Source organism: Ambystoma mexicanum, chromosome 2p (genome assembly GCF_040938575.1).
Source record: "Ambystoma mexicanum isolate Mex_15411 chromosome 2p, UKY_AmexF1_1, whole genome shotgun sequence".
Taxonomy (NCBI): Eukaryota; Metazoa; Chordata; class Amphibia; order Caudata; family Ambystomatidae; genus Ambystoma; species Ambystoma mexicanum.
The window spans coordinates 90794863-90816944 of NC_090923.1; the positions used below are offsets into that span (position 1 = coordinate 90794863).

Sequence of the window (22082 nt, forward strand, 5' to 3'; positions counted from 1 at the left end):
TGACAAGGTGGTAAGTGCATGGGGGAGGGGGAAGTGGGAGAAGTGCAAGAGTGGGGAGTCCCCTGGGGTGGGGACGAGCAAGTGCTGGGTGGGTTAAGGCGGCAAGTGCCAGGGGACTGGGGGAGGATGAGTGCGGTGGACAGGGAGGACTAATTTGGGCTAGTCCGGGAAAGGGAGCCCGAGGGAAAGTGCTGGCAAAGGATGCTGGGGAACTGGTAGGGGGGTGGTTTGGCCACCGTGTGATTCTGAAGGGACCAGGCCCCAATCGCAACAGCAGATGGAGAGTTCGCAAGGGAGGGGGAGAGGGAAGGAGGAGGAGAAAAGGAAAGTTTCAATGAGTTTCTTGAACTCGAGACGATCCGGCTCAAGTATGAGGGCGGAGGGAGGCCGTTTGAAGGGGAGGAGCCAGCCGAGGAAAGGGATCTACCTTCCACAGTCTGCTGGAGAAGCGTTTGACCTGCAGAGAATTGGAGCCAGAAGACCGAAGGATACTGACTGGGGGGTATTTAGGGAGTGAAAGTTGGATGTAAAGAGGTCCCAGGCCCCAGACAGCCTTGTGGATGATGCAAAGGATCATGAATTTGATCCTGGCGGTTACTGGGAACCAGTAGAGAGGTTTTAAGGCTGGAGAGATGTGGTCCCTGGGCTTGAGGCCAAGGATAAGTCTTGCAGTCATAGTCTGGATTAGTTGAAAAGGGCGAAGGGAGGAAAGAGGCAGGTTAAGGAAGAGGCTGTTGCAGTAGTCAAGCCTTGAGAGAACCAGGTGTCTGGAGATGTTGAGCTTCTGGGGGAAGATGAGGAAAGGTAGAATGCCCTTTAGGAGGTGCAGCTGAAAATTGGACTTCTTGGCAAGGTTCATGATGTGTGGAGAGAAATAGAGAGAGGAGTTAAAGATGATCCCAAGGTGTTTGTGGGAGAGGTGTTCGGACATCTAGTCACCAACCACAACCTTTAATACACATGCTGAGCTCAGGAGGGACAAAAACTTCCACCCCCAGATTATATAAGACAAATAACAGGTTGGAAGAGCACACAAGCTGATTGCATGTCAAGATTATCTGAGCAAAGAGAATCCACCGGAAACAAACTTGAAAGATGAGTGTGTGGTGGCTTCAATAGGGGATTTAAGAAGCGAAGAGTTCATGGAAACGAGTGAGAGCCATTGGAGGGATGAATCAGCCAAAGATGCCATGATCGCGAAGATAACCGAATGGGTCAAGAAAGGATGGCCAAGAGAGAAAAGTATATCGGAAGGTTTGAGGCCGTAATGGAAAATCGCAGAAGAAATATAAGAATCAGATAGTCTGCTACACTGAGGCGCTCAAGTTATACCGCCCCTGGAGATGAGAAAAATAATTCTGTACAGAGACCATTCAGGACACCATGGAGGTAACATGACAAGGTGTTGGTGAGGGAGTCCTACTGGTGGCCGTCCATTTATCAAGATAATTGTATAATGATAGAACGATGTTACAAGTGCATAAATAGTGACAAAAAGGTGAAAGTGAGACAAGCACTGTTATTTCCTGCAGAGATCCCTGAAGGTGTGAGACAGAAACTAGTGTTAGACTTCATCGGACTGTTGGAAGCCATATCGTGGACCACTGGGATGGAGTAGTCATGGTTGACTACCTATCCAAATTGGTAGAAGTCGAGTTTGTACCTGGCATCACCACGGCGACAGTCATTGATGTGCTCACAACTTTGTTTCAAAGAGAGGGACTGCCAAATGAGATTGGGATAGACAATGGCATTCAATTGGTCTCCATCAAAATGGCGAAATGTGTGAGGGACAATAACATGAGGCAAATAAAAGTATCCTTATATCATCCCCAGGCCAATGGACTGGTGGAAAGGACCAGTGGGTTCATCAAAGGGGTGCTGCAGCTAGCAGTAGCGTCAGGTATGGATCATACAAGACTGTGACGGAAGCTGTGGCACTTCATCGGCTCACCCCAAAGGGGACAACCAATGTGTCACCATTCCAGATGCTTAGAGGAAGAAGAGCTGCGTCCACCTTATTACCTCCATGGTTAACAAAAGTAAGAGAAGATGATGCAGTAAATATAGAGGATGCGGTATGGAGAATAAGAAAGAGTAAAAAAGCAATGAAAAGGTGGAGTGATGGGCAAAGAGGCACCAATAATGTGTGCACACAGGATGGCAAATATTTGGAATTTAGAAAGAGTTGTGAACAAAATGAAGTTCCTATTGGTAATAGGAACTCCCGTCCCCTGCACACCGTTCAATAGTGGAAAGAAAACTTTCCAAACAAATCTCAGTTTTTTTGATAATTTCCACTATTTGTTCTCTCAATATTTTCAGAGTTATTTAGAACCAGTCAGAGTCGATAAATACTTGATCAAAGATTGCAGTCAAAAGTTTTAAACTTATTTTTCAATTATTTTACTAATAGTATTATTACATATTTTACCAAAGAATATAATTATTTCTTTGAGTTATATTCACTCAACAACTCCAAAGCAATTTCTTTAAACATATTTCAAACCATTCAAAAGGATTCAAATAAATTCAAAAAGCTACCAAAAACTCCAACACGTTTTTTAAGCAAATATTTTCAAAACCAATATTTTCAAAACAAATAATTTCAAATGAGCTCTACGCGTTTTGAGAGATTTCGCCTCTCTTCATCAGGAGCAACAACTTTTTTCTGTTACAGTAGTATTGAATTCTAACAATTCTTCATTCTTAGGACAACATCATTCTTCATTCTGAAATTAAACTCAAAGCTAACCCGTTCTTCAATGTCAAATTAAAGCATAATTTCCTTTTTGATAAATACATAACCCAGGTGTTTCCTGTGGCAATTTATTGCGTTGTGAGATTATGGAAACGTCATCTTTTCCTCATTCCCAGTTAGTTAATGGTTCTCTGTGAATAATACAATATGTGTGTTAATAATGTGAATAGGCAGTAAATATTTGTTGTACACTCTCTCAATTGCAGAGCAGTACCTGTATATTGTTCATGTTCACATCTTTGAAGTGCTAGTCTATTTCATTTTCAACTCGAACAATCGCAAATGTTGTCTTAGAAATGGATGATCTACAAAGTAAGTAATCATATTATAGTTCTGTGTTACATACATTAGCCAGCCAATACTGGTTACGTAGTATATGAACTCACCAATTTATATTTGATATGGGGTCACTTTCTGAATCTTTAGGAATATGCCGCGGTCAATTCAGGTTTCCTCCCTGTGTATCAATAAATAGCCCAAATTAGCGCAATGTATTCCGTTACCATTTATTTGAATAGTGCCTTCTCAAGTTCGTTTAATGTTTACGCCGTATTTTTACCTGAAATGCTCCCCGTTTCCTGCTGCATGCGTTTTTATCCTTTCTCCAACTTCCTATCGCGTCGCGGATTCACTCGCGCTGTATTTTCCTGTTCGAAGATATTATATGTTAACCCTGTATTCAGCGTGTCAAATGTTTAAGTTGTCAGTGTTCCCCAATCAACAAATCTCCGTGCTGTACCTTAACTCTGTCTTCCGTCCTCCACGAGCCAGTGTCTCCTTACTCCTAATCAACCCGTTTCCTGGAAACTTAGCTATATATTGTCATGTGATCTAGTCACGTGACCTTTAGGAATTATGGGACTTGTAGTTGCTCCATTTCTAAGATTTACGAACATATAGTCAGGTGATATGACTCACTTTCCTGCATGTATGCCCTTCAGCTATGTTATATTAAACATTACATGTGTGTTATTTGCAGAGTACATTGTCTCGTTCTGGTTCTTATCGCAATACCATCTCCTTATGATTCTCTCTCTTATCCGTGTAGTTTACGGGCCTATATCTTCATGTTTAGATATAATTTGTGTAAAGTGGCAAAATGTTAAACAGCAAAAGGTGATTCTGTCAAACTACTCTTTAATCATGTGCCTATGATGTTCGGTAAATCTGTCAAAAGTGATTCTGTCAAATTGATCTGAGTTAAATCAAAATGGTGTGTTAGCGTTATATAAGATTTATGGATTTAGACCATCTTTCCATTAACTCACAACGTAATTCACATTCATGTTGGTTCATTCAATTTCTGCAATATTGCTTTTCACCCCAGTAACCAATTTTCTGTAAATGGTAGATGTCACCTTTGTTCCCATGTTTTTCGTCTATACGCTCATAGGTAGTTACTACTTGTCCTTCAGTTATTTTCACAGAAATGAGCTCAAACAATATTCTTCGTTCATTCCTCTAGGTTCCAATGCCTCTAGTTTGTGGACCCAGAACATTTCTCTGCGTGTTAATATCTGTTCTAGGTTGCCACCTCTGGCTGGTTAGCGATTATTTCCAAGATTACAAATTTCAATTGTGAGATTGTGTGATGTTGCTCTTTAAAGTGTCTTGCCACCGGCGATTTCATATTGCCGGTTCTGATGTTAGATTGTGTTCTGAAATGCGATCTTTAGCACGTCTGATAGTTTGACCCACGTAATATTTGCCACAAGGACAAATTAATCCATATATTACGCATTTGTTCTCACATGTTGCGTAGTGTTTTAACTTGATTTTTTGTCCTGTATATGGGTGCCTAATTATAGGGCCTTTTTGCACATTATTGCATTGGCTGCAATTTAGGCAGGGAAATGTTCCCTTCTTTTGTTTACCCAAAAATCGCAGTTGTACTGTGCTGACTCTTTCTTCCTTTACTAAAGAATCTCTCAAATTCTTTCCTCTGTTGTATGCCATTAGAGGAGGTTTTGGGAAAAGTGCACAGAGTTGTGAATCTAAGCTGGTGATTTTCCAGTTCTTCTGTAAGGTCCTTTTGATGTGTGCACTTTTAGTGGAATATTGTGTAAGGTAAATCAATGGGGGATTGTCCTTATCTGTCTTTGATTTTTGTACTAAAAGTTCTGTTCTTTGCTTCAAGCGACATTTTTTCTTTAGCTTGAGATAAGATTGTTTCTGGAAATCCTCTCTCTCTTCAAATCTTGAAATTTGTTCCTTCTCCATTTCTTGATATGTCTCCTCTTTGGAGGTTATTCCTTTGATCCTCTGTAATTGACTCAATGGTAAGTTCTTTTTCAGATGATGTGGATGATGACTTTTAAAGAACAAACTGTTGTTCACATCAGTGGGTTTTCGAAATACAGTGGTGTGTAGTTGCCCTTCTTCTGGATAGATCTTCACATCTAAGAAATGGACTGACGGATTCCCTATTTCCAACGTAAACTTAATCCGGTTGTTGCATGTATTCAAGTATTCCAGAAATGATTCTAATTCCTGCTTTGTTCCTTTCCAAATTGCAAATTTATCATCAATGTACCTTTTCCACATGGCCAACTGTTTTGTCCATGTCTGATGTTCCAATATGTATTGAGTTTCGAAATGGAACATGAAGATATTTGCATAAGCCGGGGCCATAGCTGACCCCATTGATGTACCGGATGTCTGTAAATAATATCTGCCTTGAAATCTGAAATAGTTGTTACAAAGTATTGTTTTTGCTAATTCTATTGCAAATATTTTATTGGCCGCAAAAAATTCTTGTTGTAATAGTATCCATTCTAGGGCTTCTAAGCCCTCTTCATGTGGAATCGACATGTAGAGTGATTGAACATCTAATGTAAACAGAATCCAGTTTTCGTCAAATTGATGGATAGTATTTAAGACATTCAAGAAATGTGTGGTATCTCTTAGATACGTGCAGGTGGATTGTACAATTGGCTGTAGTAGTTTATCCAAATATCTTGAGAGTGGATCAAAGATACTCTGTGTGGCCGCTACAATTGGCCTGAATGGAGGGTTCGTAAGGTTTTTATGGACTTTTGGAAGTCCATAAAATACTGGTAGTATAGGATTTTTGTTGATGAGAAAGTCTTTTGTCTTGTCCGTTATCCACTCCTCGGTTGCAGCCTTATTGACTAGTTCTTCTATCATTCGTTATGTTTCAAAAGTGGGATCGTGATCAATAATCATGTATGTGTTGAGATCTTCTAGTAGAGATAAGCATCCTTGTTTGTATAAATTAATATCCATAATCACAATTGCCCCACCTTTATCTGCAGGCTTAATTTTCGATTGTCCTGTCGTCAGCTATTTCTTTCAAAATTCTCAATTGATGTTTCCGGAGATTCTGATTTTTCATGTCCATGTATCTGATTGCTTTTAGGTCCTTTTTCATCTTCATTTCAAAAAGGTCCAATGTGGAGTTTCTGACATTGGGGCTGAACGTACTTTTGGCTTTCATTTCCAAACTGTCAAAAGTAACTGATCTTTCTTGTATAGGTGGTATAGAATCAAAAAATATCTTTAGTTTCATTTTCCTGATGAATTTAAAGAGATTGACTTCTTCGTTAAAAAGATTAGTTTGGTTAGTTGGTACGAAGGACAGACCTAACCCAAGGAGATCTAATTGTTGTTTAGTGAATGTTTTACTTGAGATATTTATGATCAACTTTGAGTTTTCTTTTTGCTCCTCAGGTTTCTTCCTTCCTCTCCGTACCCGGCGTCTTCTAAAAAAAGGTCCGGTTGTGTGCTCTGATTTTCAGATACTGGAGTTGTGGATACTGTTGCGATTCCCGATGTTGAGGGTTCTCTTGGAATTGGTTGGCTGGATGTAGTATCCCTTGCTTCACTTGATGCCTCACTCGATGGGTCTGTGCTTTTACTGCCTCTCCTTGGTGTTTTCTGAAGAGATGTTTGTTTTCCAGTATTTTGAAACTGTTGGTTTTGTTGATGATAGTACTCCTGCCAAGTGTATACTATGTCTCTTGAATAGTCTAGATTATCTCTGTGGTATTTTCTAATCTTTCTTTGTTCGATGTCTTTTTTGTAGGAATCTAATTTCTGATTAATCAGAGCTAGAGTATTTTTTAGTTCTTCCACAGATGTTAGTGAAACTAGTTGTTCTTTGAGTTCAGATATTTCTGTATCCAGTTTTGTTAATTATGCTGCTAATTCTTCAATTGTTACAAGAATCAGTTCCAACAAACACTTGTTTAGAATCCGTTCCCACCTTGCTACAAAATCACTGTTATCTTTACAGAGAGTTGGTTTAAGATATATTCTTAATCCTCTGGGAATTTTCTGGGATTTGTAATATTCAGTTAAGGTAGTAGCATGCAGTTTTTGAGCGATCTCTCTCCTGATCAATTTCTCTAAATTATTAATGATTTTATCTGGATTTTCTTGAGTCGTTGTTAATTTACCTGTGCTTTTTATTAATCCAAGTATTCGAATTGCTTCTTCTTGTGAAAAAGCTAATGTTTTTGCATGTTTTGTGGTCAATGCATTGATTTTCGAAAAAGACATATTATCAATATGAAATGTAGTCAATACTTAATGGGTTTAATTTAGAAAGAGTTGCCATGTAAAAGAGAAGGACAAGTGAGACAAGAGAATCTACTCCAAGAGAACAATCTTCGCAAGGTGAAGGCAGTGAGGAAGGGATCGAAAACCCACCAGAAGATAACATGTCGTAATTTATACATGAGATTGTTGGAGAGAGAGCTAGTATGGGGGAAGAATGTTATGCAAGGCGACTGGAATATCTCAAAGACAGTGGGCCTCATTACGAGGTTGGAGGTAGTCATGGAGCTGTTAAGTACTCCCTTACCTCCCACCTCGTAATGAGGCCCAGTGAGTAGTAGGGAAGAAGGATCAGAAACGGTATCACCCAATGGAGAGAGTCGCCCCCAACGCGAGTGACGCAGTCCCACAAGGTATGAGGACTTTGTGATGGAGTAGGACCAAGTTGCTCAACGAAAGGAGGTATGTCAAGACAGAGGCTTGTGAGAGGCAGCCTCAGCAGCAACATCTGGAGACAGCAGCTGTGCGTGAAGGCGAAAGACAGGACAGGAGCACGGTCTGGCATCAAATCTATACACCCGCAGCTCATCCTGTGAGAGAGGTATAAAGGCCAGCTACCAGGTTCAGTCATTGCAAAGACAATAAAGACAGTGAAGTTATTGTCTCTCGTGTACATAAATTAATGAAAGCTTTAAGATTAAAGCAGTTATAAACAAATCTGTGTTGAGCTTTATGTTGTGCCACAACGTGTGTTTTTAAAAAATCACATTTTACATCTTTTTTGCAGTGTGGATTTAACATTAATGATTGTGTCAGCTGCTTATTAGCTTTATTTTACACCTGTGGATGTATTTTTGGCTTGTGCAGTTCACAGAATTTTTACACGTATATTTTACTCTTTGCCCAGCATTTGTGTTTAAAGTTAATACTATCTAGATTTTAGAAAGAAGTTCTTCACACCAGAATTTGTCACAGTTATGAGTGGTCACTCTACTGAGGGAAAGAGGAAGAGCCAATTATTACCATCTGCCGATCATATTCATATTCAAAGATTTACAATAAACTGTGGACGTTTCTGGGAAAGCAGTGACGCAAGTGAGCGTTGCTTAATCTGTTTCAAAGGGATGTGACATGAAGACAATTTTGGCCTGACCCTAACATGGCCACCTTTTGGGCCATGGCCCCGCCCATTCGTGCCCTTCGCTCGCCCGCGTTCTACGCCGTCGGCGCAGAAGCGGCAGAGGATTGTGCAATGTGCGCAGTTGTAGGTGAGAGGTCGTGGGCCGGCCCTGGGAAGCGGGCGCGCGCAGGGGGGCGTGGTCACTTGACAGCGGGCGGGTGAAGGTCCGGGTTTTAGGGCAACGGCTCAGTGTCCCCCACGAGCACACCGGCACCTCCACGCGCCGCCTGTCCCCGCCGCACGTGACCTCTCCCAGAAACATGGCCAAGCAGGAGCAACCCATCAGCCCGGTGAAGAACTTCTTCGCCGGAGGGTTCGGGGGGATCTGCCTGGTGTTCGTGGGGCACCCCCTGGACACTATAAAGGTAAGAGGCGGTGCGATCAGAGAACCAGCGCTGATCTGGTGGGAATGGCGGGGTTACCTGTGTTTGTCAGGATTAGGGGTTATCAGTCCCTGCCACCTGCACGGTCGTATCACATCACAAGTAGTTACTTTCTTGGTTGGTTGGGGCAGCATGGTTACTCATGTTTGTGTTTAGTTAATTTGGGGATTCAGTACATGTCTGCACTCTAGTGGATTATTTACTTATTGGGTATTTGTAAAGCGCCTGTAGAGCAAATGGCGTTTCAAGGCGCAACAAGACAGCATTATAGTTTATATAATTATAAATTAGGTTACAACCCACACAGTTTTCAATCGACTTTACAGGGTAAGACATGAAGAAAGTCTCACATAGGAGCATTTTCCAAAGCATTTTTACAATGCCCGCTATATGCCAGTAATCTGCCAGTGTTAAAAAAAAGCCTTTTCATATTGTTTTAGCCCACACATGTCCATTCTGGTGCACCTATATATGCCAGTATTCCCGCGGAAGAACATACTGATGTTTGTTTTCCCCTTAATGGTAATCATGATTCTATAACAAAACATGTTCATGCTGGCTCTGCCAATATATGTCAGTATCCCCAGGAAAGAACATACTCCTGTTAGCCTTATGGCATTACAATTAAATCCATGCCACAGTAAGGAAATGCATGTCCTTGCTGGTTAGCCAGTGAAATGGCTCAGCAGGTTGAGAGCTTGCTATTGCGATCTGAGTGTGATCTGCAGGTCACTGGTTCAAATTCTGGCACAGCCAACTCCGCCTTTAATCCTGCCGAAGTTGATAAATCAGTACCAACTTCCGTTCAGTGGTAATTGCCTGTGTGTATGTTTATTGTGAAGCGTTTTGGCAAAAGCACTGTATAAATATCATATCATTATACAAATCCCCCCCCCATATAAGAACACTCATGTTATATTTACCCCCTAAATCCAGTAAACATGTCATCCCCCCACCCATTGTGTAAGGGCAGTTATGTGTTCATTTGTCATTGACGTTAACACCAGTAAATAAAATGCCATGCAACAGTAAAGAAACATTCCCTCCCCCATATACATATACTCAACATGTTGGCTTTGCTCTTAATATGAACATTTCCAGCCAGCCCCATTGTTGTACCCTCCCCCCCACCCCTCCTTCACATAACACTCACATTGCCTTTGCCCAAAAAAACACCAGTAAAACATGGCATTCTCCTGTCAAAACATGTTCATGCTCCACTGCCCCTCCTCAGGCCCCGTACACATACACACATACACCTATACACATACAGATACACGCACACATACACTATATACAGTTGTACGCGCCCATTTATACACATTCACCCACCAGTCCCTCACCCATACAAATTATCTGCCATTCACATGAGCACCCAGAACCTCCACACTGCACTGTCATTCACAGCACAATAGTACCCATGTACACCATTTCCACTGCATTAATTCATATGCGTGCGCTTCCAAACATCCCCTCCATGTCAGTGGCGTAACACAAAATATGGGGGCTTCCCTGCGAGCCATGCTGAGGGGGCCCCCACAACTTGGCAACAAATCACGGGTCGTGCCACACTCTGGGCCGGCCTAGATTATCACGCTTGCACAATACACACAAAACATGCAAGTAACCAACAGTGCACAGACCATTAATGCTTTGCTATTAAAAATACCATGCCGCATTAAAAACATGCCCCACTGGCTGCACAATGTAGACCAGTGTAGACACGTAATAACATTACAGTAAAGCATACCAGGCCACATTTAGACAGACCTAGACTGGTTGCACCAAATTGCTAGTCAAAGTAATAACACTCATCAAGAATAGAGCACACATTCAAGCCCGGGTCACTGCAGCCTCTAACACGACCAAACTATTTAAAATCTGCAAGAAACGGGTCAATCCAGTTGCAGTCTCTACCTCTCCTGTTCCCTCCCAGGCCCTCAGTACGGCTCTGGCCTCTCAACTTCCCTACTAAAACTCAGGACATCCTGTCCTCTTATCTCCTCTTGGTTTCCCTCTTCCTTTATCGGCCCCCCTTGGCCATCTGTACCTCTGCTTCTCCTTTCTGTGCTTTCTCTCTGACAACACCTGACAAGGTTTCTAGACAAGTCCGATCTATGAAAGTGTCGTCCAAACGGGTGCTTCCTTGCTCCTCCAGAACCATCCAGGACCGTATTGACACCCTTGCTCCAGCCTTGGCTGATTTCTGTAATCGCGCTTTTGCCACTGGAACGCTCCCGCTACTCCCTTTAAGCATTCCCTTGTGCACACACTCCTCAAGAATCCATCTGCCGATCCTACCTGCCTGGCAAACGATCGCCCATTCTCCATCACCCCATTCCTGGGTAACTCTTGGAAAAGCTTACTCTCCACACTGATTCTGTTGGTTGTCTCCATGACCATCAGTCTGGCTTCAGAGCTGCCAGAGGCACGGAAACTGCTCTCCTGAACACCTTTGAAGATCTGCTCCCAAACCCTGATTCCAGCATTCCTTCTGTCCTAATCCTCCTTGATCTTTCCACTACTTTTCGACCCAGTCAACTACGCCATTCTGATCAATCGACTATGTGAGAACCTGGGGATCACGTATCAGGTCCTGGAGTGGCTGACCCCCTTCCTCTTGGACTGCCCCTCCCAGGTCCAACTTGATGCCTTTCTCGCTGCCACCTCTCTCTCTACCTATGGCGTTCCCAAGGGCTCCATCCTCTCACCCTGGTTTTTCAACCTCTAGTTGACCCCTTTGGCCCACCTGATCTCTACCTTCTCCCTTAACTTTCAGTGTTATGCAGATGAGACTCAGCTTTCCTTCAGGATCCTCTCCTGTTCAGGATCCTACTGTTTTAGGATTGGTGCGCCTCCAATTATCTCTACCTTAATGCCAGTAAGACAGAGATCCTTCTCATTGGAACCCCTGCCCCTGCTTTCCCTCTCTCACTCTGGCTGCCCACTTTGGGCCCTCTTCCTTCGCCTTCTTGTGAGACAAAAAACCTTGGTGTCATTTTTGACTCCACTCTCTCTTTCTCTCCTCACATCTCGGACGTCGCCAAGAAGTCCCACTACCAGCTGCTCCTCCTCAAAGGGACTCTTCCCTTTCTCACTTTTCCCCAGAAGCTCACTGTCTCCAGAGCCCTGTTTCTCTCTAGGCTGGACTTCTGCAACAACCTCTTTCTCTGCAACAACCTCTTTCTCAATCTGCCTTACTCTACTCTCCGCCCTCTGCAGCTAATCCAGAACAGGACTGCAAGATTTATCCTTGGCCTCAAGTCCAGGGATCGTATTGCTCCAATCCTGAAATCTCTTCACTGGCCCCCGGTGGCTGCAAGGATCAAGTTCAAGACACTTTGCATTGTCCACAAGGCTTTCTGGGGTCGGGGCCCACACTACATTCAACGCTCTCTTCCAAAATACCTTCCTTCTCAAGCCTTTCCTCCAACTCTCTTAAGGGTTAGACGCTTCTCCAGGCTGAGAGTGTGGGGTAGATGTCTCTCCTCTGCAGGTGCCTCCCTCTGGAATGGCTTCCTGCCCCACTCAAACTTGAGCGGACCACCTGAAGTTCAGGAAGCAGCTCAATGTCTCTCTCTCTCTGTCTCACTGAGTCCAGGCTCTTTCTTGATCAGTCACCCTTGCATTGCCTCCGGGCTTACCACACACTTGGGGGCTGTAACTGTAACCGTACAGTCCCTTGTTCTCCTTGCACTACCCAGAGCCGCGCTGCACTTATTCGGTGCATTACTGCCCTTTCCCCCCTCCCTTTCCCATTACATTTCTCGTTCTCGCACTTGCACGATCTGAATGATACAAGGCCTAGTAAGATCGTTTGTCTTGTCCTCCCTCTATCTTCTCTCCCTTGTCTTGTCACGCCTAGAAACACTTGTGTACAGGCGTGTTATAAATGACTTATATCATTTTATCATAGATGCCTAGATAAATATACAATGCCGCAGTAAGAAACGGCTAGACTGCCCAGTCTAGCCAGGTAATTACTCTTAGCAGGACTTCTTTATCCAAAATGCGCAGTTAAAAAAAAAAAAAAGCCATACCAAACTATAGAATGACTAGACTGGCTGTACTAACATGCCTCTCTAGTCACTAACCCCACATATCATGGCTGCGTAGCCTGGACATGGACAACCATTATGATTTATCGCACAATCCCACCCCCACACATCACCTCTCCCTCCAAAATCAGCTCCTTGGCCCAGAATTACCTTCACGTCCCTCTTCCTTGTCCCAGAGCCTACGTATGAGGCTCCTTGCCTCACAGGTAAGTACTGGGATGAGGAACAGTGGGACTAGGAGTAATGAAGATTACAGGTAGCTAAGTCAGGCATTACCTCCATGTACCTCTACCTCATCCCAGTACTTGTGTATGAGGCAGAGTGCCTCATACACAAGTATAGGGACGAGGAAAAATAGGGCTAGGAGTAATGATGATTACCAATAAGTAATCAAGGCATTAAACAAAAGTAGTGGCGTAACACCATTGAGTTGACTGGGCTTCAACACTCTTTTCCCCAACCCCTGACATTTTGGGCTATGTTGACTCCACCTTGCTGACCTTCAGAGCAGTTGACGGACAGAACAGGACGCAGATGCTAAACAGCACCTGGGTTTTGCTGTTAACAAAGGCCCAGCAATTACTAACGTAAAGCATTTCACTATTACTAGCTGCATTCAAATGCCACATTTTTTTAGGCAATTTAATTTGTGATGTGGGTTTATTACTTGCATGCCAGGGGTGTGATTGGAAGGGTAGAGAGGGAACAGGAGACTGCTCATTCTCACAGCAGTCCATAAGTGGGTGCGTTCAGCCTTAAAGGAGAGAGTTAACTGCTTGTAACATTGAAGCTGCACTAGAATAGTCTCATTAAAGTGCGTAAAGAAGGTAGATGCCCACACACAAATAAGTGTGCCCCTCCACACCGCCCGTGAAGTTAGTGCCTCTCCCAACATTTGAAGGATTAGCCCCCCGTAATGTACGTTTTGTTGCGCCCCTGAATGCAAGCACACACACCATTCACCATATACACACACGCACACATCCATGCATTTAAGTGTGCACCCTTTCACCGTACAGGCACACATGCACACCCAACCACCCATTCATTTGTGTGCACCCTTTCACCATACACTGACACAGGCAGCCACCTACACATTTAAGTGTACACCCTTTCAAAATACACTCACACTCACACACATCATCGGGTTGAGAGGAGCCCTATTACTTCAAAAAGAAATTCTCTTTTTGAAGTCACTTTGACTTCATAAAGACATTATTTCCGTTAAGGACCGAACCATAACGGAAATAAATTCTTTATGAGGGCACAGTGACTTAAAAAAAAACGATTTATTTTTGAAGTCATAGGGCTCCCCCAACCAGTGACATGGAGACCTTCAGCCTGGGGTCTTCCATGTCATGGGGTGGGGGCCCCTTGGACTTCCAAAAGAAAGTTGCTTTTTGTAGTCACACTGCCTCATAAAGAAATTATTTCTGTTACAGAAATTACTTCTTTATGAAGGCAGAGTGAAAGTGAGAGAGAATTTTTTGAAAAAAAATATATTTGAAAAACTTTTATTTAATTTTTTTCCCCCAAGTGGGGCCCCCTCGTAGGACAGGTGCTAGCGGGTCACCCGAATCGCGGGGGCTGCGGGGCCCCCGTTATGCCAGTGCTCCATGTAAACATATACACAAGCTTACATTATCCGTCGCATGCATGCATACAAACAAACAAAACCCTTTTTAGTTTGGGCCATTAGGTGGCAGTGACGCCTATAAGCAGAAACTATTGCATTAGATTACAAATAGGGAGATGTTGGGCACAAAGCTTGAAGATGGTTAGTTGTTTGCCCACCCATTGACTGCCCATGGCCATGCTAATCCACATGACCATTCCCGCCCCTTCCCGCACAAAACGGCTCGTCATAGGAACTCTCTGCTTGCTTCAATCAAGACTTGCCATCAAACTTTGCACTCAAAGTGCCTGCCAGTGTTTTATCAAAGCAGTCTTTCGAGTTAATGACTTAATTCGAGCTGTAAGCACATTTATGGAGTAATACAAATGTCTTATCTGGGTGCACCTTCAGCCACTCGATTTATTAGCACTGTTCGTGTCCTTCACCGAAGCCTTGTTAAAAACACGCATTGCTAAAGTGAACAGATTTGGCTTGTGTAAAAGTATTCTGCATTTGCCAGGCACTGCTATTAGATGCCCAGGTACTCGCACCATTTTGCACTGGCTACCATCAGTGCCCAGTTAATACCACTATCGCGGTGCCTGGCAAGTGCCTTTCCCTTGCCTATACAAAAAATGGTTGGCATTGCCAATGCTTGTTTTCTTACCTGTTTCCCTCCAGACCACTCGGGCCCTACCCTATCTATGCTTCTGCAACTCCCAGGCTATTTAGTGAAAGCTAATTATTGAAGGTGTGAGCCATCTAAAAGGGGAGTCCAGCAGGTAAGCCTTTAACTTAAACATTTCAACGTAGGGGATCTATTAATATTGCTGTGGCAGTCTTTTGTCATCTACCTGTATTTGTGTTCTGCTGCCACAGTGACGTTAATGCCACTTTTCTCATCTCAGAAAGCAATGGATTTGCTTACTTTTAAAGTTTAAAAGTGAGCAAACAATGTACTCTCCGAGGTGCGAAATTCGATGGGTTCTTGCTGTCTGAGCCCTGGGTTGGGCATCCCTGCTGCTTCAAATTGGAAGGGCTTAGCCCTCCCAAGCCCATGCCTGGCGCCGCCCATGAAGTGCAGGGCAGTGGGGAGGAGGGGGGGAAGTGCCGGTCAGCGTGGAATGCGCTAAAGCTAAGGATGAAAGGGAGTGCATGTTGGAGTGGAAGCGCGTAAGTGCTGGGGGGGAAGAGGAGAGAGGGCCCCTGGGCTAGGTGAGTGCTAAGGGGAGGACAGGTGGACATGGTCAACATGCTAAGTGCGAGAACAGGCTGTAAGGGCTCATGGGCTGCAGGCCCAGCCAGGCTGGTCCCGGGGCAGGGAGCCCGGTAGGGCAAGTGCAGGTTGGGGGGTCAGGGGAGACCGAAGTGCTGGGGTAGACCTGGTGCCCTGTAAGAATCGGATGGAACTGGGCGGCCAGTCAAAATGCAGCAGAGAGGGGCATTAGCAGGGCAGGGGGAAGGAAGAAGAGAAAAGGAGGGACTTGAGAATCTTCCGGAACTTGAGATCCGGCTCAAGCCTGAGAGGGGCAGGGAGGCTATTTTAAGGCGGAGGCTCCTGCGGAAGAGGGAGATTTACCCCCCTGCCCCCACTCTGCTTGGAAAAGCATCTGATCTGTAGAGAATTGGAACTAGAAGATCGAAGGGCTAGCAGATAGGCATTTAGGAAGATAGAGTTGGATGTAGCAGGGTTCCAGGCCCCAGAAAGCCTTGTGGCTGATGCAGAGGGTCTTGAACTTAATCCTCATACTAACCGGGAGCCAGTGGACAGATTTTAGGTCTGGAGAGATGTAGTACCTGGACTTGAGGCAGAGGATAGTCTCACAGTCCTGTTCTGGATAAATTGAAGGGAGCAATTGGGTAGATTGATGAAGAGGCTGTTGCAGTAGTCCAGCTTAGAGAGGACCAGAGTTCTGGAAACGTTGAGTTTCTGAGGGAAGGTGAAGAAAGGGAGAATGCATCTGAGCAGGTGGAGCTGAAAGTGGGCCTTCTTGGCAAGGTCTGTGATGTGAGGAGAGACGGGGAGAGAGAGAGGTGTCGAAGTTGACACCAAGGTTTTATACCTCACAAGAGGCTGAGGGGAGGGGGGCCATGGAGGGTGACCAGAGAGTGGTAAGGAGATGGGGTCCCATTGAAAAGAATCTAAGTCTTGCTGGCATTAAGAAAGGGATTGTTAGCAATGCATCATGCCTGAATAGCAAATGTATGGATTTATGCCAGCACTCTGGGCTCACCAAATGTGCTCACCAGGTGCTTTTGTCAACTTTAAACTATTGCAGTAAATGCAATGCAGTAGGTTAGGTTTCAAACTCAAAATATTTAATTGGCATTAGTACAGTCCAGCCAACATGCGTTTCGACCTGGTGCAAAACGAAATTTCCCATTTAGTCTCAAACCAGAATCCTCAAAGCCTTGCATTTCACTTTGTGTCTTGAAAAAATATTTTTTCCTAGAGAGTTCATTCCAAAACCATATCTTTCAGATAAAAAACCAAAGCGATATTCCCATTGCACTCTCACTCCCTGTACCTTGCCTTCACACCAAAGGGGACATATCTGCAGGGTGGGGGTTGCTGGGAGAAAAGAGCAGGGTAAAACAACTAAGCAATCACTGTGTGTTTTACATGTTTCTAGGGGTTCAATTGCAAGAAATCTGTCGTAAAAATGTGATGACTGCCATCTCTAAATTTTACCTTTGTGTTGTATCTGAAAGTCCATTAGAAATCTAAGTCAGTGAGTAGGTCAGTCAGTCAGTAGGTGCAAGTAATTTGAAATTGTTATATTGTGTAGTGCCACGGCGTCGATGGCTGATGCTTTTGGGACTGTTCTAGTATTCTTTGTAAAAACCTAAATACATATATATATTCCTACTATACACCGGACGGGTTCCTAGCTTATTGGTGGTAAAGAGGGTATTTGCTGAATGGTACTATATAGGTTTGAGGCCTCACTAAAGTTGAATCTGCAAAACTCGTTGTGCGCCAACTGGATTGGGGGTGGGGGTGGAGGGAAAGGAACTCCCTGAGTTGAGAGTGACCGCTCAATAAATCGTGACAGCATGTTGTCCGCATAACACTGGAAGTGAGGAGAGAACGCGGAGGCCTAATGGGCTAGAGGAGCAAGGTAGATGTTGAAGAACCACAGCGAGAGGATGGGGCCCTGAGGGACACTGCAGGTGGTGAGTGTGATGGAGAGAAAAGGGTCCAGTTGAACCTGGGATGGTTGTTCAGAGAGGAAGGAGGTCAACCATTCCAGTGCGAAGTCTGTGATACCCAGGGTATCGCAGAGCCAGTTTTATATGGGTAGCATGATTGATCATATCAAAGGTAGAGGCGAGGTCAAGAAGGATGGGGGCGCGGCAGGAGAGTTGGAATTGAGATTTGAGAGTTCGTCTTCACGGGTGTTCAGCAGTGCAGTTTCCGTGCCTCTGGCTGCTCTTAAGCCAGGATGTACGTGATTATTTCGAATGCGAACATTGTCGAAGATAAAAATCTTGCATTCTAAATGTTCTTATTCTAAACAATCACCCCACTACTAAAAGGTCTTTGTACACCCCGCTCCCCCACCCCCTTACTTGCCTTTGGCGGCACACCTCTGTGTGTGCTGCCGAGTCCCTGCAGCGCCAGTTCCCTTCACTTCCGTGGATTGGAACCGGCGCAGCAGGGTCCTTTTTTTCTTTTTCAAAACTTTGTTGTTTTGGATGCAGGGGACACCCCCTGATTCCATTATATGTTGCAGGGGACACTCCTGCTTCCCGTGTTCGCTATAGTGAAATCATATGGTTGAAATGTTCAGCATTTTCGGCTGTATGCAATTTTGGTACAGTTGAAATCCGAACATTTCAACCATTCGGTTTTTTATTTCCGATTATTTTCAGTTGTTACCCTTAAGCCAGACTGGCGGTTGTGGAGCCAGCCAACCCATCTCTACTGGAGATGGGGCTTAGTTAGCTGGCAGGAGCAGACAAAAGAAGGCTTTTTGAGGAGAGGGTGCACAAGGGAGTGCTTGAGGAGTAGCGGGAAGGAGCCAGTGGCAAAGGAGTGATTGCAGAAATCAGCCAAGGCTGAAGCAAGGGAGGCAATGTTGTCCTTGATAGTTCTGGAGGAGCAGGGGAGCACCTGTTTGGATGAGACTTTCATAGAGAGGACTTGTCTATATACCTCATCCAGTGATATGAGGAGAAAGAGGAGAGTAGAAGGGCAGGTGAGCGGGGGCTAAGCAAGGCCTGAGAGCCGTTGAGGGAGAAGAAGGGGGTGGTGTAGAGGAGAGTGAGGACAGGGTGTCCTGAGTTTTGGTTATGAAGTGGGATGCCAGTGCAGTGAAGTGGCCAGGGATGGCAGAGGAGAAATGGAGACTGCAGCAGGATTGGTCGCAGTACTTGCAAGTAGTTGCTTTCTTGTGTAAGAAGACTCGAGCTGGGCTGGTAGCCAGCATTTGGACCTTACTCTTTGCGCTTACTCTTGGGGAGGCTATTTGGAAGTTGGCACTTGCCAGTAGTGGGGAAGGAAGTGGACTCGGCACTGCAGGGTTCCCGTTACATGTCTTTATTTGCTTAATAGGGTACTTGGTACCCGCAATTCCTGGATGGGATTCCATACCTGCCAATGCTTAGTGGGGTGGGTTTCTCAATACCCCCCCATATGTTGCCATAACCTAATATCCTTGCTGCTTGTCTGTTTTGGGGGCCAGGGTAGATAAGTCCTACTGACTGTGCATTCTTGGGGGGGGAAGATTACTGGAGAACTCGTGCTACCTGTGAGTAGTTGAGGGGCTTATTACTTACCTTTCAGCACTCGAGGGCAACGGACTCCGTATCTGTCATTGTTGATGGTTTTGGGGTGGAGTGGGTTAACTTGTTCTGCTGTCGGGTTGCAGGTGTGCATTGTGCCCTTTGTACAGAGTAAACTCTCACCTTCTTGTTTAGCCTGTTGTGGATTGGGAAGGGAGGGGCAAGTACCACTGTGACGAAAGGGATTTTTAGGTTGGATTTATTACAACCTATAAGAAACGTTAGGTGCTAGTCTGCCTTTTTACACGTTCTCTTGTTGAAGTGTCTGTGAGTTGTCAAGGTGGTGGGCAGTCATGACATTTCCACACGTGTGAGGTTATGGGCCATGCTGCAGCAAAGGTGACCGCTGGAATGGTGTTCAAGTAGGTGGGTTCTGGGAGGGTGAGATGGTCCTGGGTCAGAATTCATGTGCAATGGGTAAGGGGTCCTGGGAGGATAGCACAGAGGAAATGTGCTCGCCTTGGAAGTAAGACGACACGGAGCAACACAGGTTCGATTCCCCGGGTCCATGCTTAGAAACATCTGGGTATTAAGCGCGTTATAAATAACCTATCATGTCATTGAAGCGTCCGAATGGAGGGAGACTGACAGTGCCTAGTGATGTAGGGGAGGATGTTACGTGGCGAGGTACTGCACTGATGCTCATACAGAAGGGCGAATGGGGGGTTGCTAGGCCAGTGCCAGGAAAAGGAAAAAGCTGCGGTGCCTCTTGAAATCAGCATCTAAAGTGTGTCCACTATTGACGGTAGTAAGAACCGAAACCTCTGGGAACTTTAATCAATAGAAATGTGTACTTTTAAAAAAAAATATATATTTTTTTTAATCAAAAAAATATTACCATTGAATCCACTTTCAGTTGGGTCTAATGTAGTCAAAACTCTTAATGAGAAATTGCTATTGTTAGTATTCTTTGCTTTGTTAGATATTGTGGATGAGACCCCTTTTTAATGAGCCAGTTCCCAGTGTACCTTTCGGGTTTTAGTTTTCATTCCTTTTTATACTAGCCATAGAATTAGTGTGAAGGGGACAGGAAGTAACATCGGAGGATGTGAAGTCGCAGCAGGGGAATGACAGTCCCTATTTATCAAATGGATTTGTGTCATCTTCCCTTTAGTGTAGGACTGCAGAGTGTAAATTGATGTGCGTTTTAAGGGTCACAAAAACGTATGTGTTTCCCAGCAGAAAGAGTGAAAAAATAAATAAATAAAGGGCCCGGACTATTCACTCTTTCGCACGCAAACTATTTTGGTGGTGATATTCAGAAGTTAAAACTATCCAGCTATCTGGCCTTTTATTAGACCACAGTTAATAAGACTGATTAGCTGAAAAGTAATTGGCATTAATACCAAGCGTAAATGAAAGAACATTGAAACATAGGTTGTATACTGTGTATCCAGGAAAGCCACTTGACATCTCAAATCTGTGACACATGGAACAACTAAATGGACATCCACAGCTCAGACTACACCAATAGAGGGTACATCAATTGTTGTATTTAAATGATCAATTTAACGATGCATACGGAAAATTGGTTATCATCGGTATTCAAATCAGTCTGCGTTTAATTTCTGGTCTGTATGGCCCTTATCTAGACGAGTATACTTGCTGTGCCAATTTATTGCTGGAATTAGTATTGTATGTTTTTTGTATTTATTTGAAGAACAGGGATGTCAATTGCGATCAGAAATGGCTTGCAATAGCACATCCACAGATGGCGGAGGCTTTCCCACGAGGGGTGCCTGTACAGTAGCAGAAACATGAGAACAAGTGGTGAGCCAATTAAAGGGTAAACAATGTATATACAGTTCTCCATATAAGATTTCCAGGTGGAAGTATTTTACTCCACATTTTCTTTTTTAAAGTAGGGAGCAACATTTATTTTTTAGGGAATACAAAAAGTAAGTCCCATTTCCAATGGGGATATTTTATAAGCGAGAAAAATATAATCAGAAATGTGTTTGTGCTATTGCACTTAGTAATTCAAGCATTTTTACCTCTTTGCATCAGGCAGTAATAATAGCAGTTTCTTCCTGTAACACTACATGTGCTACTAGTAGAAACATATCTATGGAGCTATGTGGAGGAAAGCAGGGGGGCAAGCTCCTAGGTGTCTGTTTCCCATTTTTTTGATGGGAGTATTTTTACTCTTGTAATGTTTGGAAGTATTTGCCAATTTCTAAGGAGTACAAGTGATCCATATCTGTAGGGCTGTATGTAAGGAAACGGGTGACTTACAAAGGTAACATATATTTTTATGTTGTTTGTATATAAAAAGCCATTGGTTAAAAGTATAATTGAATTGAATAACTGGAGGCATTTGTGCGGTCGGGTAGGTATAATGGAGGGAGAGGGCAGGCGGAGCTCCCTCTTTACCAAGTAACTGAAGTTTAAGCCAAGCTTTGAAGAGATCCAAAGTTGGGTGGACTTTAATTGTTATGGGAAATGAGTTTTAGTGGAACGGTCAAGTAGGGAAACAGTGCGGAAAAGAGAAGAGCCACGGAAGGGGGAATGATGAGGTTGAGTGCAGAGGAGGATCAAAGGGAGCGGAATGTTGAGTAAGCATGGATACAATCAGATGGGTAATGAGGCTGAGACCATTGATAGATGTGCTGATGGGCCTCTAATCACCTTAACCCAAAGCAAGCCCACCACTTAAGCGAGTATGCATTTGTATGTAAAGCAAGTTTATTGTACAATTGGGCTGGATGTATCAATAGAGTAAAACTAACCTAAGACTCCCTGAACCACACAAGTTGACACATTTATATACATTTTTTTC

At 44.0% G+C, this 22082-nt stretch overlaps 1 protein-coding gene across 1 annotated transcript in view; it reads left to right on the plus strand.

The window, feature by feature from the left end:
* The first annotated feature begins 8414 nt into the window (after nucleotides 1–8414).
* The window catches only part of SLC25A20 (solute carrier family 25 member 20), a 412128-nt gene continuing 398460 nt past the window's right edge, over nucleotides 8415–22082 (plus strand). Inside the window, exon 1 of the mRNA XM_069643324.1 lies at nucleotides 8415–8824. Within this exon, the coding sequence (XP_069499425.1) occupies nucleotides 8720–8824 (105 nt within the window). The 5' untranslated portion in view covers nucleotides 8415–8719. The remainder of the gene's footprint in view (nucleotides 8825–22082) is intronic.